The sequence below is a fragment of the Capra hircus genome, chromosome 20, assembly GCF_001704415.2.
Source record: "Capra hircus breed San Clemente chromosome 20, ASM170441v1, whole genome shotgun sequence".
Taxonomy (NCBI): Eukaryota; Metazoa; Chordata; class Mammalia; order Artiodactyla; family Bovidae; genus Capra; species Capra hircus.
This window is the reverse complement of record NC_030827.1, coordinates 16,929,114-16,943,514: the sequence shown is the minus strand read 5'-3', so window position 1 is coordinate 16,943,514 and position 14,401 is coordinate 16,929,114. Positions and strand designations below refer to the sequence as shown.

Genomic DNA, 14,401 nt, shown 5'->3' with positions numbered 1-14,401 from the left:
ATTGGTGGACATAAATGGCTGTAACCCTAACTATAATCTATCCTGAAGGTTGATTCCATGTCTTGGCTATTGTAAATAGAGCTGCTGTGAACATTGTGTCACATGTATCTTTCTGAATTAGAGTTTTCTCTAGCTATCTGCCCAGGAATGGGATTGCTGGATCATATGGCAACTCCTTGTTTTTTAAGGAACCTCCATATTGTTCTCCATAGTGACTGTACCAGTTTATATCCCCACCAACAGTGTCTGAGGGTTCCCTCTTCTCCACACCTTCTTTAGCACTTATTATGTGTAGACTTTTTAATCATGGCCGTTCTGACTGCTGTGGTACCTTATTGTAGTTATGATTTTCATTTCTCTAATAATTAGTGATGTTGAGCATCTTTTCATGTGCCTGTTGGCCATCTGTCTGTTTAGGTCTTCTGCCCATTCTTTGATTGGGTTGTTGTTTTTTTTTTCTTTTTTTGTTATTGAGTTATGTGATATATGAGTTATAAGAGTTGTTTGTATATTTTGGAAATTAAGCTCTAGTTAGTTGCACCATTTGCAAACATTTTCTCCTTGTCTGTAGGTTGCCTTTTCATCTTGTTTATGGTTTCCTTTGCTGTGCAAAATCTTGTAAGTTTAATTAGGCCCCATTAATTGATTTTTGCTTTTATTTCTATTGCCTTGGGAGACTGACCTAAGAAAACATTGGTATGGTTTATGTCAAAGAATATTTTGCCTGTGTTCTCTTCTCGGAGTTTTATGGTGTTGTATGTTTAAGTCTCTAAGCTATTTTGAGTTTATTTTTGTTTATGGTGTAAGAGAGTATTCTAGCTTCATTGATTTACGTGCAGCTGTCCAGCTTTCCCAGCACCACTTGTTAAAGATTCATTGTATATTCTTGTTTCCTTTGAAGATTAATTGACAGTAGGTGTGTGGGTTACGCTGCCTTTACGCTTCACCTCATGAACACTAACTCTTGAGTTATGTAGAAAGCAATGCGGTTTATCAAGTTGTTTTCTTAAAGTGAAGTGACTTTAAATTTGATAGTATAAAGTGATAGTCTGATGCTGCTATCATGCTGGTTGTTACTAAATTCTGCTAGGTGTTTTGCATGTATTGTACTGTTGAAGCCTAACCCTATGAATTAGGATTTATAACCACCTTACATTTTTTTTATAGTTGATTTACAGTATTATATTTGTTTCAGGTACTCAACCTAGTGATTCAGAATTTTTATAGTTTATATTCCGTTTGAGGGTGTTATGCAATGTGGGCTGTATTTCCTGTTGTGTGTAATATATTGTAGCTTATTTTATAGAAGAGTTTGTTCCTCTTAACCCCCTAGCCCCGTTGTCCCCACCCCCTTTTCTTTCCCCACTGGAATCACTAGTTTGTTCTCTATTTCTCAGCTTCTTTTTTGTTGTATTCCCTGATTTGTTTTATTTTTCATATTGTATGTATAAGTGATAACATACAGTATTTCTCTTTTTCTGTTTGACTTATTTCACTAAGCATAATGACCTCCAGGTCTATTCATATTGTCGCAAATGGCTAAATGTTATTATTCTTCATGTCTGAATAGTATTGCATATATATCACATCTTCTTTATTATCTGTGTAACCACATTTTATAATTGAGGAATGTACGATAAGAGAAGTTGCCCAAAATAGTACAGTTTTAGACACTGGAGCTAGGATTTCTAAGTCTAGATCTGACTTCAAATCTATTATCCTGCTTATCTTCCTATGTATATCAGTTTACTCATAAAATGTGATGCTTGTAATTGAGCATTGTAGTCTATTCCAGATTTGGAATAGAGTTTAATCTTTATATCCCTTTTGGAGATACTGTATTTTCATTAATGTACCTTAAAACTGAATGAAGCCTTTTCATCACCGTTGAGTCATACTTTATGGAATAGAAGTAACTTTCTCAACTTCAATCTGTAGGTATTATTGCAAGTGAGAAGTACTAACAATTATGTAAATTGAACTAAAATTTGCAGTATGGCTTTAGAAACATGAGTACTTAGAAGTGAGAAGAACGCTGCTTCAGAGACAATAACTTGGCTTTAGTTCCATATTCCCACTTGGGAACCAGCCAATGACCAGGAGTTACATTTCTTTATCCAAGCTTGATGAGGCTTTGTGATTCTGAGTCTTTTATGGTTATGATTTTAATAGGGAAAAATACGAAAAAATAAGGTTTGAGTAAAGCTTGATTTTACTTTTCAGTGCTCCGTAAATTAACTGTTAATGGAGTTGTGGAACCTCATAAGAATATGGAGGTGATGGTAAGTAAAAGAAGTCGTTTATTTTTTTATAACTTTGGAAAAGTGCTTGGTATTTCCTGCATGTTATAAAGCTTATTCTTTTTACTTGGCATTCGTTTAAAAGTTTTTTTATTAAGTGACCACCTAATTTCTTCTTCTTTTTTTAACCATTCTGTATATGTTATACTGTACTTTTAGACTTGTGATCTGTTTTCAGACATACAGAAAATACGTCAAAGCAACTATTATGTGAAAGGGAGAAACTAGAACTAGGATGGTTCTCAAGATGCCGTGGTACATTGAGAGTGTTGATTTGAATTTGAAGTCAGGTGAACTGTTAGGAATTTGAATGCTGTGATAACATTACTAGGGTCAGTGTAATTGATTTATATTCTTCGTATTTTCCTTTGTCTGTTTTTATATACTCAAAATGAGGTATTTTTCTCTTGAATCGTAACATTTATATTTGTTCTTTATAATCAATTATAAATATATATATATGAGAGGAAAGCTCCATTGATAAGCCCAACAAGTTTTGAAGTGTACTCATTTTTGTATCACGGCATCTACTTTCTCTATATGCAAAAATGTATAGCTGCATATATTTATTCCTGAACAAAGTGGAATTGTATCATACTTGTTCAGATCTGTATTAGCTTTTACAGTGAGTTTAGGTCAGCTAGAATGTTACTCTGTTAATTGCCTTTGGGGCAGCACAGAAAGCTTGGAAAAGGTATATTTAATTGGTTCTTTAGGTTTGTCCTACTACATTTACATTTCATCAGAGTCACACTTTTATTTTTTTGAACTTTGTGTTTCTGTAAGGTTTTGCTTGAAATAATGGTTCTATTGTTAACAGAATTAAAAACTGCTAATATACATCATTATAATGTATATTATATTTTTTTCTATAAAAATATTACATTTTTTTAAAGTTTAAAAACTTAAATAATAAATCATTTAAGAACTTACTATGATAACAGTTCTAAGTTTCCTTTATAATATCATAAACATACTATTTTAGATATACTTTCTGTCTTCCTCAGTTTTATATGAACGAGACCTACGTGCTGTTTCCTTCCTTGCTTTTTCTTAAACTCGGTGCATTGTGGATATTTTTTGCATGTCAGTAATATTGTTATATATCATGTTTTTAATGATTTTATGCTAAATACAATTACTATTGGTATGCAATTAAAAAAAAAAAAGTAATCACAGATTTTCTATAATTTGCTTGCCCAGTGATCTCTCTTTTTTTAAATATAAATGTAGTTAATTGGAGGCTCATAACTTCACAGTATTGTGTTGGTTTTGCCATGCATCAACATGGCTCTGCCACAGGTGTACACATGTTCCCCATCCTGAACCCCGCCCTTCTCCCCCCCCCATACCATCCCTCTGGGTTGTGCCAGTGCACCAGCCCCAGCATCCAGTATCTCTTGATGACATGTAGTTTGTTTCCAGTTTTTAGTTGTTGAGCAATGATATTACAGTGAACATTTGGGGCATATGTCATTGTGTACTTTTCTAGTGATCTCTAGGATAAATTCCTAGAAATGGAAATGTTGGGTTAAAGTATATCCACATTTATGATACTGATGTATAATACCACATTACCTGAAGATATATGAAAACCAACCCCAGTTTTCAATACTGATACATTTAAATATTTTGGTTGGCCAGAAAGTTCATTCCTATTTTTCCATAACAGCTTTTGGCCAACCCAATATTTTATGTTTATTGCCATGCTATCAAAAAACATTTTCTAGAAACCAGTTTGACAGCTGCCTCAGTGCCCTCACGAGAAATGTAAGTTCCATAAATGCAGAGAATTTTATTCACTCTTCACTCCAGAGCTTGGGATAATATCTGCTGTATAAAAATGCTTAATAGTTATTTAAGTGAATGACTGTGTGATATGGTAGAAATATATCAGAAGGTTCAGTAATTATATATAATATTCTGAGTATCATAAAATTAAGATATTGAATATGTTTATCAGTTTCTTTTCAGTGTAGATGAACTGATATGAATCACATTTCTGTAAGTTAGAATAATAGTTGTCAATGGATACTCTGCATATTTTTTGAGCCTTAGGCTTTTCCTTGAGTCTTTTGCCTCAGAAGCTGTATGTCAGCTCCTGTTCCATTAAACTTGCTGTATTGTGGTATTATTGATTAGTTGTAAATAAGAATAGAATTTTAACAAATTATGGACAACATTTCAAAAGATCTTAAAAATAACACGGGGTGTAAATGATGCTTAAGAAGCACTGTATGCTAATGGTGAGATTTGGGTTTCTGGAGGCAGACAAATTTGGCTTTGAATCTTGGCTTGGTCTTTTCATGATAACATGGCCTCAGAGTATCTTCCTTGGTACTGAGTTTCTTTTTTTGTAATATGATGATGAAATAATAATACATATCCCATTGGATGTTGTGAGGATTATGAGAGAGAATGATTTTTGAAATGAGTTCAGTAACTAATTAAACTGTTCTGTAAATTGCCATTTGATGATTAAGAGGTTGTTATTATTATATAACATTAGTCAAGTTACTTGGTTTATTTCGATTAGTCAGTTGTCCAATTCTATAAATTCCTGATCCTCTTGATGAACTTACTAAAATTGATGTCTTTCATAAGTTTCTCTCTCTTTAGAGAACTCTGACTGATGCACTAATTTTGTTTAAAAGATAATAAAATTCCTTCTGTCTTGTAGCTACTGTATGGGACCATTGCATTGAGCTTCTGTATAAATTTTAACATGCGTATGGGATCTTGGTGATTTTATTTTTCCTATATTGAAAATTCTGCTATTTCATCATCCTAGAAATTACTTTATTGTTAATTATCATTAGTTATAATTTATTCCCAACTGTGTTTAAAAAGATTGAAGTAGTATGAAAATGAGAGAATGATGAGATAGCCAGAGGATGAAGCAGTAGTGAAACTGGTTGTTGTCCTGAGGTTTTCTTACTGTGTTATCTACTGTGTTGCATCATCTTTCAGGAAGGTATAAAAGAAGACCACAAACACTGTCTCTTTGCTATTAGTTTTTATTTAACACAGCTGATAATTCAGTTTTTCATTGTCTGCTCAAAATGGCTGAGAGATGAAAATTGACAGAGGGAAATGTTTCATGATTTTTACATGAATCCAAAGATGGGTACTGTTTAAGAGACTGGTAGCAGCCCCCTAGACCCCAGTGGTGGTAGTGAAACTGCCTAAGTGGCGTTTTAGCCTCTGTGACTTCAGGTGATGACATCCTAGGTGAATTGTCTCAAACTCAAAGATTGATGATGAGCAGTACATCTCTCTATTTCAAAGAGGAAATAACAGCATTCTCTTCTAGTCGGTCATTTATCAGGAAAGTGTATAGTATTTTGTGACAAAAACCTGGACCATCTCATTTGCTAAAAGGACATGTGACATCTTTTATGATGTTTATGCACCAAAATTTATTGACACGAAAAAGTCTGTGATATTGAAATTCTTAAACATTTTAATAAAGTTTTTTTCAGTATCCCTTTATATTTATTTCTGCAAAGTTTTCATAACATGTTTTAAAAAAATATAGTAAAAGGTGTTTTGGACCCATATGGTAAATGGTGATTCTTGCCTTCTCTGATCTCTGAAGGCTAATGTAATTGAATACTTGAGATTGAAAACCTCTGCCACAAATAGTTGATACCATTTATTCATATTAGGAATACTTATTATTGCTAAATACCATTCCTGGCTTCTGGGATAGAGCAAAGCAAACAGGTAAAGTTCTTGAATCTTAAGGATCTGACATTTTAGGTGGAGGAGACTGATTATGTCAGGATTATAAGTTCTATGGAAAAGAAATAAACAGTAAGAGGAATAGAGGATATTTAGTGAAATAGAATACTTAATAAATAATTTTTTATTTATTGCAAAGTGATTTGGGTTATTGAAGTGAGACACTGGGGAGATGAAATACTGTTATTTTCTTGTGGAAGATTTAAGGCATTATTATAGTAATGGAATGATTTTTACTTTATCTAATTTTAACTTTTTAATATGATATGATAAGTATATTTTAGTTTCCCTGAGAAAGTGTATGGTAAATTCTTATAACAGAATAAATTGAAACCCTTCAAAAATGTTTTTCTTTTCTAGGGTTTTTTACATGGAATATTTGAACGTTTAAAACAATTTTTAGAATGCAGTAAGTACTTCCATGATAGTAGTTTTTACTGTAGAATCCTTTTGTATTAGTAGCTTCTGTTTGGCACATGCAAATCTCGAGGGGCTGAAATCTTATATCTTGATAATTAATTATCTAAAATTAAATTGGAAGCTCAGTTTTGTCTTCATATACCCGTTTTGTCCCAAGTATTGAAGAAGCCTTTTTCTAAAAAAATATATTTTGTGTCAATTCCTTCTTCCCTATTTCTACTGCTACTACTCTGTTCCATGCAGATGCCCACAACAGTAGTATGTTTAGCAGATAATCATTGAGTATAGGCCCTGTACCACATGCTGTTTAGACATTTTGTTGATTCTGTTTTTTTTTTAGTACATTTAGTATATCTGTTTGATATAAATATCCTTAAATGGTACTTTCACTGTGCAAATCTCTGGTCTGCTAACCATTACTGACCGACCTATAGAACCCTTTCTAATCTACTACCCCATATGGAAGAATTTACTGTTTACATTTGTGTTGTATTATGCTGGTGATCTGCTATCCTTTTCTCTTCCCTATGATTATAAGCACCTTTTCTCAGAATGCACACACATGCCACACAGGATACACACATAAATGTATATTCTTGCAAACACATATGTATAACATGTATGTGTGTGTTTTTTATGTGTGAGTGTATTTGGAGACTTAGTACCCTGAGAATATTCCTTAGTGTACTCACTTTTAGGGGAGTTGCTGATTATTTTGTCAGTCATTTTCAGTTTAGTAGAACCATTATTGAGTCTGTTGCTAGGTACTATAAGAAAGCTCATATAATTTCTTTTTCCTTAAAAGTAGTAATTTTTCTCTGGTTTTCCCCATGGGAGAATAAAAGGGAAGGATAGAAGTCCATCCAGGAGAGGAGAATGACGTAACTGATGACACAGATTATGAGGTGTATGATTAGGGAGCAGGCAGGATAGTTAATGAGCTGATGGACATTATTCTGAATGTACAAAAATTCATTACACCAAGAAAATGATCAGAAGAAAATTGTTAGAAGATTTAAGAAAAATAAGTATGTTAATCTTTGAATTCTTTGTTTTTATTTATGTTACTTGAAAAGTATTTTAACTATGACAACATGGTATTGCAGATAAAATTGCTGCCTTTTTACTATGAAATGGGCTCAGTTAGTGTTTTAGGATTAATTTTGTGAAATATGGCACTGAGCATTTCTGTGTCAAGCGTAAGGTCTTGCTTTCTAAAAGCTTAAATGTTATGGTTTACTTATTTGTTGTTTGGAGTAGGAGTGCACACTCATGACTTCATAATGCGAAATGTGTAAAAACATATCTGACAGTATTTTTGTAAAAAGTTTTGTCATTGTCTTGGTTATAAATTTATAGAATATTATTAACTTGTGGTAATATGTGAATTGTATTTTTAATAGGTAGAAGTATAGGTACAGATAATGTATGTAGAGATAGACTGGAGAAGACCATCATTCTTTTTACTAAAGTGGTAAGTTTTTTTTTTAATCTTAATTATGTTTTCTCAAGTGAAATATAGATACTTGAATTTAGTAAAGAAAGTGATGTTTTTTAAGCATACATTTTTGATTTAGTGTTAAAGTAACTTATTTTCTTACTGTGTACAGGAAAGCTAAAAAAGCCCTTTGTATCTTAAAGCCTTTAGAATACATATAATGATTAAATTTATATATACCATATGTCAAAGTGTATAAGTCACCTGGATATAAAAAAATCCATCCTAATAAAAGAGAATTGGATTCCTCAAAGTCTCATTATTCTCAAACCCACTGGAAAAAGCAGAGATAAAAAAGATAGTGCAGCACAGCATAAAGTAGGTAAGATGTTACAGTAGATAATACCAAAAAATCAGCATATTCATAATGATAGTTTATCATCATTAATATCACATATCTTTTGAACAGAATTGTATGGGTGCACTGTCTGAGGCAATATGTATATATTTCAGATAAAATTATTTTATTAAAAGATTAATGGATATAGACAGCCAAATGCACAACACAGAAAACTCTACAGGAAATGATCTGTTACCACAACGATGTGGTCACATCAGGCCTCATTCTCCCATAAAGAGTTCCCATTTCGACAATAAAAAGTTCACACGTTTAAAAAAAAAGAGAGAGAATCGACACTATTGAATCCTTATTCAAAAAACCAACTATAAGAAATTTGTGAGGGAACTTTCCTGGTGGTTCAGTGGTTAAGAATCCCTTCCAATGTAGAAGATGGGGGTTCAATCCTTGGTTGGAGAACTAAGATCCCATATGCCACATGGCATGGCCAAATAAAAAAGTAATAATTTATGAAATTCATGTTTATAATCTCATGACTTTATTAAAGCTTTTAAAATTGGAACATTTTACATGTGCCTCCAAATAGAATGTGTTAACATATTCCTTTGTTTCTAAACCCCCTCTCCTCCCATATTTCTTAGAAATTTCTAGTTGGATAAGAAACTTGATCACATTCAGGCCTTTCTTCTTGTTGTTTTTAATGATGGGAGGGAATGGAGTAGGGTGACAATGACAGGAAGATTTTACGGGTGATGCTGTGTATTTCCTCTTGCATCACACCAGGAGATGCACAGTGTCTCATTGCTTAAAGTTGTTTATTCAGTTATCCATTATTAAATTCTTCAACAGCCTTTCCCTTGATTCTAGCAGCCATCGATGATCATGGCTTAGATCTTTTGTTTCAAGAGGGGTTACAAAATGATGGCATTCTAATTCTATTAATATTATTCCTTTTATATTTATTAGCTGGAATTCTTCTATAGAGGAAATCTCTCTCATCAACTATTTGATACATTGACATGCAATTGATGCAGGATACATTTTTGATTATTTGCCTTTATTATTTTTTAAGGCCTTTCTTGTACTTTTGGTTATCACATTTGCTGATTGATAAAGAATTAAGTATGAAGTAAGTTTATTTTGAATCTTGTAGTAGAAGTAATAGAAAGTTCAGGTGATGAGATACAATCTGATTTATTTTACATTGTATGGTATACCCCAGGGAGTATATTACCTGTGAAACTGGACTTCCCACAAGGTTCCAAACTTGCTAAGTGTTTATTACCAGTTATTAGATGTACCTATGAATGATTATATTCCTATGTGAATTTGAAGAAAATATATAAAAATTTTTTTCTTATAGCTTTTGGACTTCTTGGATCAGCATCCCTTTTCATTTACTCCTCTAATTCAGAGATCACTGGAATTTTCTGTAAGCTATGTGTTTACAGAAGTTGGTGAAGGTGTTACATTTGAACGATTCATTGTCCAGTGCATGAATCTTATTAAGATGATTGTCAAAAATTATGCTTATAAGCCATCCAAAAATTTTGAAGGTAATGCTTTACTGGTAGTTTTATTTTTTTCATTTCCTTATTTTAATCTTCGTGTGAAGTAATTGCTATTTTTATGTAAGTTTTTTGAAGTTCATTTAAGTCTGAGAAACTATTGCTGGGACATGAAATAGAGATAAGGATTAGAGCTTTTGGTATATAAATGCCAGCTTTTAAAAGACGTACAGTGCATTTAGTAAACTACTGTCTTTTGTAACACAGTAGAACATCAGTTGAAGCCTAGGTCTTTTAAGAATTAAGTACTCCAGGAACCTCTGTAGCTCATTTGTAGACTGTATTTATTTGTACAATTAAAAGTTTTCTTTTGATCATATATAAAGTGATTCTAGGCAGATTCTATTGCTTCTAGAATAGGTTAAACTGTTATATTGCAGTTGACCCTTGAATAACACAGGGGTTAATGAGTATAACTTATAGCTGGCCACTATCAGTGAATATGGATTCACTGTTCCTGTGCATCTGCGGTTTCATCCAACCGTGTACACTCTAGTTTAGTATTTACTGTTGAAAAATATCTGAGTGTAAATGGACTCACAAAGTTCAGGAGTCAATTCTGTTTGGAATTCATTCATGTGTATGTTTATCCTGATGAATGAGAATGTCTTGTAGAAGAGAAAGAAAGACATATAGGTAAGCCACTTCAAAATATGTTGTGATAATATAGGATGGATATGGACTAGCCATAGTGGTAAGGTAGAAGCAAGACTGATGTGTGTGTGGTATAAATAAAAGCAAGAGCATCTTTGAGATATGTCCATAGTACAAATGAAAATTTATATACTGCTATTTAGAAGGTATTCTTAAGTTTATTTGTTTCACTATCCAGCATGGGTAGAATACTTGTCTGTATAATTAACTTGGAAATTTAATTTTTCTAGATAGCAACCCTGCAACTCTGGAAGCTCATAAGATTAAGATGGCATTCTTCACATATCCTACTTTGACAGAGATATGTAGAAGATTAGTCTCTCACTATTTTCTGTTAACTGAAGAAGAACTGACAATGTGGGAAGAAGACCCGGAAGGCTTTAGTAAGTGTCAGTTTTTCAGTTTTTGCGTGAATTTTTCCTCCCTTTCATCAATAGATATCATGTATTTGATGATAGGTATAATAACATTGTATTTTAATGTAATGCTTTTGTTCTGAGAATATAACTTTCAAAAGTTAGTTTATTCTCTCTTTACTAGCCATTAGTACAAATTGAGAAGCAGAAAATGAATGACTTGTTCAACTGAATAGAATTTTTTCCAGAAAGATAAAATTTTTTAGAGTTATATAGTTTAAAACAAAAATATGAAATTAATTGTCTTTCTCTGTTATCAGATCACTTTCTCCTCTGTAGTTCATTTTTTATTAATTTTTATTTGTAGAAATTTTTACTTCAGAAAGTAGTTTGGAGATGAAAATTTTTCTGAATTGCTGAATGGATTACCTCTTTAAGATATTTTAATTTAAAATTAATTTTTAGATTAAAATATTTCTATAGGACGTCTATTTAAAATATAATTTTATTTTTTAATTTATTTTACTTTTGGTGGGCTTTTCTCTAGTTGCGGAGCATGGGCTTCTTACTGGGGAGGCTTCTCTTGCAGAGCCTGGGCTCCTTACTGGGGAGGCTTCTCTTGCGGAGCCTGGGCTCCTTCCTGGGGAGGCTTCTCTTGCGGAGCCTGGGCTCCTTCCTGGGGAGGCTTCTCTTGCGGAGCGCGGGCTCCTTACTGGGGAGGCTTCTCTTGCGGAGCGCGGGCTCCTTACTGGGGAGGCTTCTCTTGCGGAGCCTGGGCTCCTTACTGGGGAGGCTTCTCTTGCGGAGCGCGGGCTCCTTACTGGGGAGGCTTCTCTTGCGGAGCGCGGGCTCCTTACTGGGGAGGCTTCTCTTGCGGAGCCTGGGCTCCTTACTGGGGAGGCTTCTCTTGCGGAGCCTGGGCTCCTTACTGGGGAGGCTTCTCTTGCGGAGCCTGGGCTCCTTACTGGGGAGGCTTCTCTTGCGGAGCCTGGGCTCCTTACTGGGGAGGCTTCTCTTGCGGAGCGCGGGCTCCTTACTGGGGAGGCTTCTCTTGCGGAGCCTGGACTTCTTACTGGGGAGGCTTCTCTTGTGGAGCGCGCGCGGGCTCTAGGGTGTACAGACTTCAGTCGCTGTAGTGTGAGGGCTCAGTAGTTGTAGCTCCCGGGCTCCAGAGCACAGGCTCATGCCTGTGGATCACGCCCTTAGTTGCTCTGCGGCATCCTCCTGGATCTTCCTGGTCCAGGGTTTGAATGCGTCATCAGCTTTTTTGAATGCGTATCTCCTGCTTTGGCCGGTGGATTCTTTACCACTGAGCCACCATGGAAGCCCTGTAGGGGGTCTGTTTAATCTCGTCATACTTTAGTAGTAGGTAGACTATCAGGGCCTTTGCTACAGAAAATCAAGGAGTTGTGTGCTTGATAAACTACTTGGGTGTGAATAAAGTGTGTGTCATTTATTAGGTTGGTGCAAGCATAATTGCAGTTTCCAACCATGAATGTTAAATCATCATAAGTAGGCTCAAACACACCTTTATTACTCAAAATAGGAACCATTACAATCAACACATTTTTTGCTTATGAGAAATGTTTATTCCTGTAACATAAAATTTCATGCTTAGGGATTTGAAAAATTCCTAAGGAAAGCATATTCTGCCTCCTGCTGGTTGTGGAAGCATTTTCCTTGCAAAAAGTTGTTGAGATGCTTGAGTAGTGGTAGTCAGATGGTGAGAGAGCCGTCAGGTAAATGTGGCTTCGATGGTCCTCTCAGTGGGTTGTCGTCAACTTCTGATGGCTGGCTCCTCATCTTCAAGACTCTTGTTTCTTTGCAAAATTTCTTGAACCACCAATACACTGTATGTTCATTAGCAGTTCCTGGGCCAAATGTATTGTTGATGTTGTGAGTTGTCTCCACCGCTTTATGACCCATTTTGAACTCAAATAAAAAAATCGCTCGGATTTGCTTTTTGTCTAGCATCATTTCCCTAGTGTAAAATAAATATAAACAGCAAGTAATAAGTCATTAGCAACAAAACATAGAATTAAAAAGGTGATACATTAAGGTGATGGATAGCATAACCACAGTTATTTAAGATTACGTTTCGGTATTAGGCAAAGTTCAACAGTGGAAAAGCGCAATTACCTTTGCACCAACTTAATACTTCTGCTGTGGTCAGACATGGGCTAGGTTTTAGCCTCTACCCATCCCTTTGACTGGATGCCTTTGTGTACTTTTATACATGTATTTCCAATATTTTATCATAAACATTTTTCTAAGACTTACCTTCTTTTTTGTTTAGAAATATTTTAATCCATTTAGAAAATATAACACTACACTGTATAATGCATATTTTTTGTTTTTGTTTTTTCTCATAGCTAAACTCTTATGCTTCATATTGCCTTTTTAGTATAGTAATACTATATTATAATATGAAACACTGAATCCCCAGAGTTTTAAGAGTTCTGGAAATATTTTACTTTAAATATAGAAAATTTATGGATAATGTGACTAATCATTTAAACTTGTAAAACATCACTATTGTATGAAATGATTCTCAGGATTGTAATGACAGTGTATCAGGTAATGTCACAGACTCAGAGAGTGACAAATACTTGGAGCTTTTCTCCATACAGAGAGAGAGAGAGAGAGAGAGAGAGAGAGAGAGAGAGAGAGAGAGAGAGAGAGTGTGTATGTGTGTATGTTTGATTTTTGGATGTGGTATGTAGGATCTTAGTTCCCTGATCAGGGATCGAACCCATGCCCCCTGCCTTGGAAGCCTGGGATTTTCACCACTGGACTGCCAAGGAAGTCTTCATACAGACTTTTTTTTTTGTTTTGTTTTCGTACAGACTTTTTAACGAAGTGAGAATGCTTGTGGTTACGAGCACTTTGGTGTACACAGATGTCATCTGTAACTTATGGTAAAGAGATCTGTGTAAGGCCTTGTGTTCCCAACTGTTTGCTCTGTGTTATTTTATAATAATTTGCAGCTGTATTATATTGATCTTACTGAAAGTCTTGATTTTCCAAACTGAGATTTTAGAAACATCATTATTGCATTTGTGGAGAGCATCATTTGTCATATTTTTAATTGCAGCAGCGGAAGAAACAGGGGGAGATTCTTGGAAGTACAGTTTGAGGGTGAGTATTGATTGGAAGAAAAATTGATAGGGAAAAGGGTAATGCTTCTGTAAGTTTTTTTTTTTTTTTGCTTGTGTAACTCTTAGTAGAGAATGATACTGTATTGAAGATTTCAAGCTTTAAGTCAGGTAGGAAACATATTTATTATTGCAAGAGTCCATATTTGAGAAGAAAGCATCTAATTAAATTATGAACTTGAATCTGAAATTTATTTGTTAAGTTGGAGGTTTGCAAACAAATTTTTCTTCATTTTACAAATTGGAAATAATTGTCATTGCAGAAATAGGAAATGTTTTTGAAAGTTACCTTTTTTGGCTAGAAACATTTTTTTCCTCCTAAATATTTCAGTAATTATAAAGCTTCTTCTGGTACATTATTTCTCTTACTACCTAGTATGATTCTCAGAGACCAGCCCATTGCTTTCA

General features: G+C 34.2%; 1 protein-coding gene across 3 annotated transcripts in view; it reads left to right on the top strand.

Annotated features, from left to right (window-relative positions):
• Positions 1-14,401, top strand: part of IPO11 (importin 11) — a 190,186-nt gene that overhangs the window by 45,379 nt on the left and 130,406 nt on the right. For all 3 annotated transcript variants that reach the window (XM_005694660.2, XM_005694661.3, XM_013972789.2), the window contains exons 7-12: positions 2,224-2,282; positions 6,405-6,453; positions 7,868-7,938; positions 9,624-9,816; positions 10,713-10,865; positions 13,933-13,976. In XM_005694660.2, coding sequence (XP_005694717.1) covers positions 2,224-2,282; positions 6,405-6,453; positions 7,868-7,938; positions 9,624-9,816; positions 10,713-10,865; positions 13,933-13,976 — 569 coding nt within the window. The remainder of the gene's footprint in view (positions 1-2,223; positions 2,283-6,404; positions 6,454-7,867; positions 7,939-9,623; positions 9,817-10,712; positions 10,866-13,932; positions 13,977-14,401) is intronic.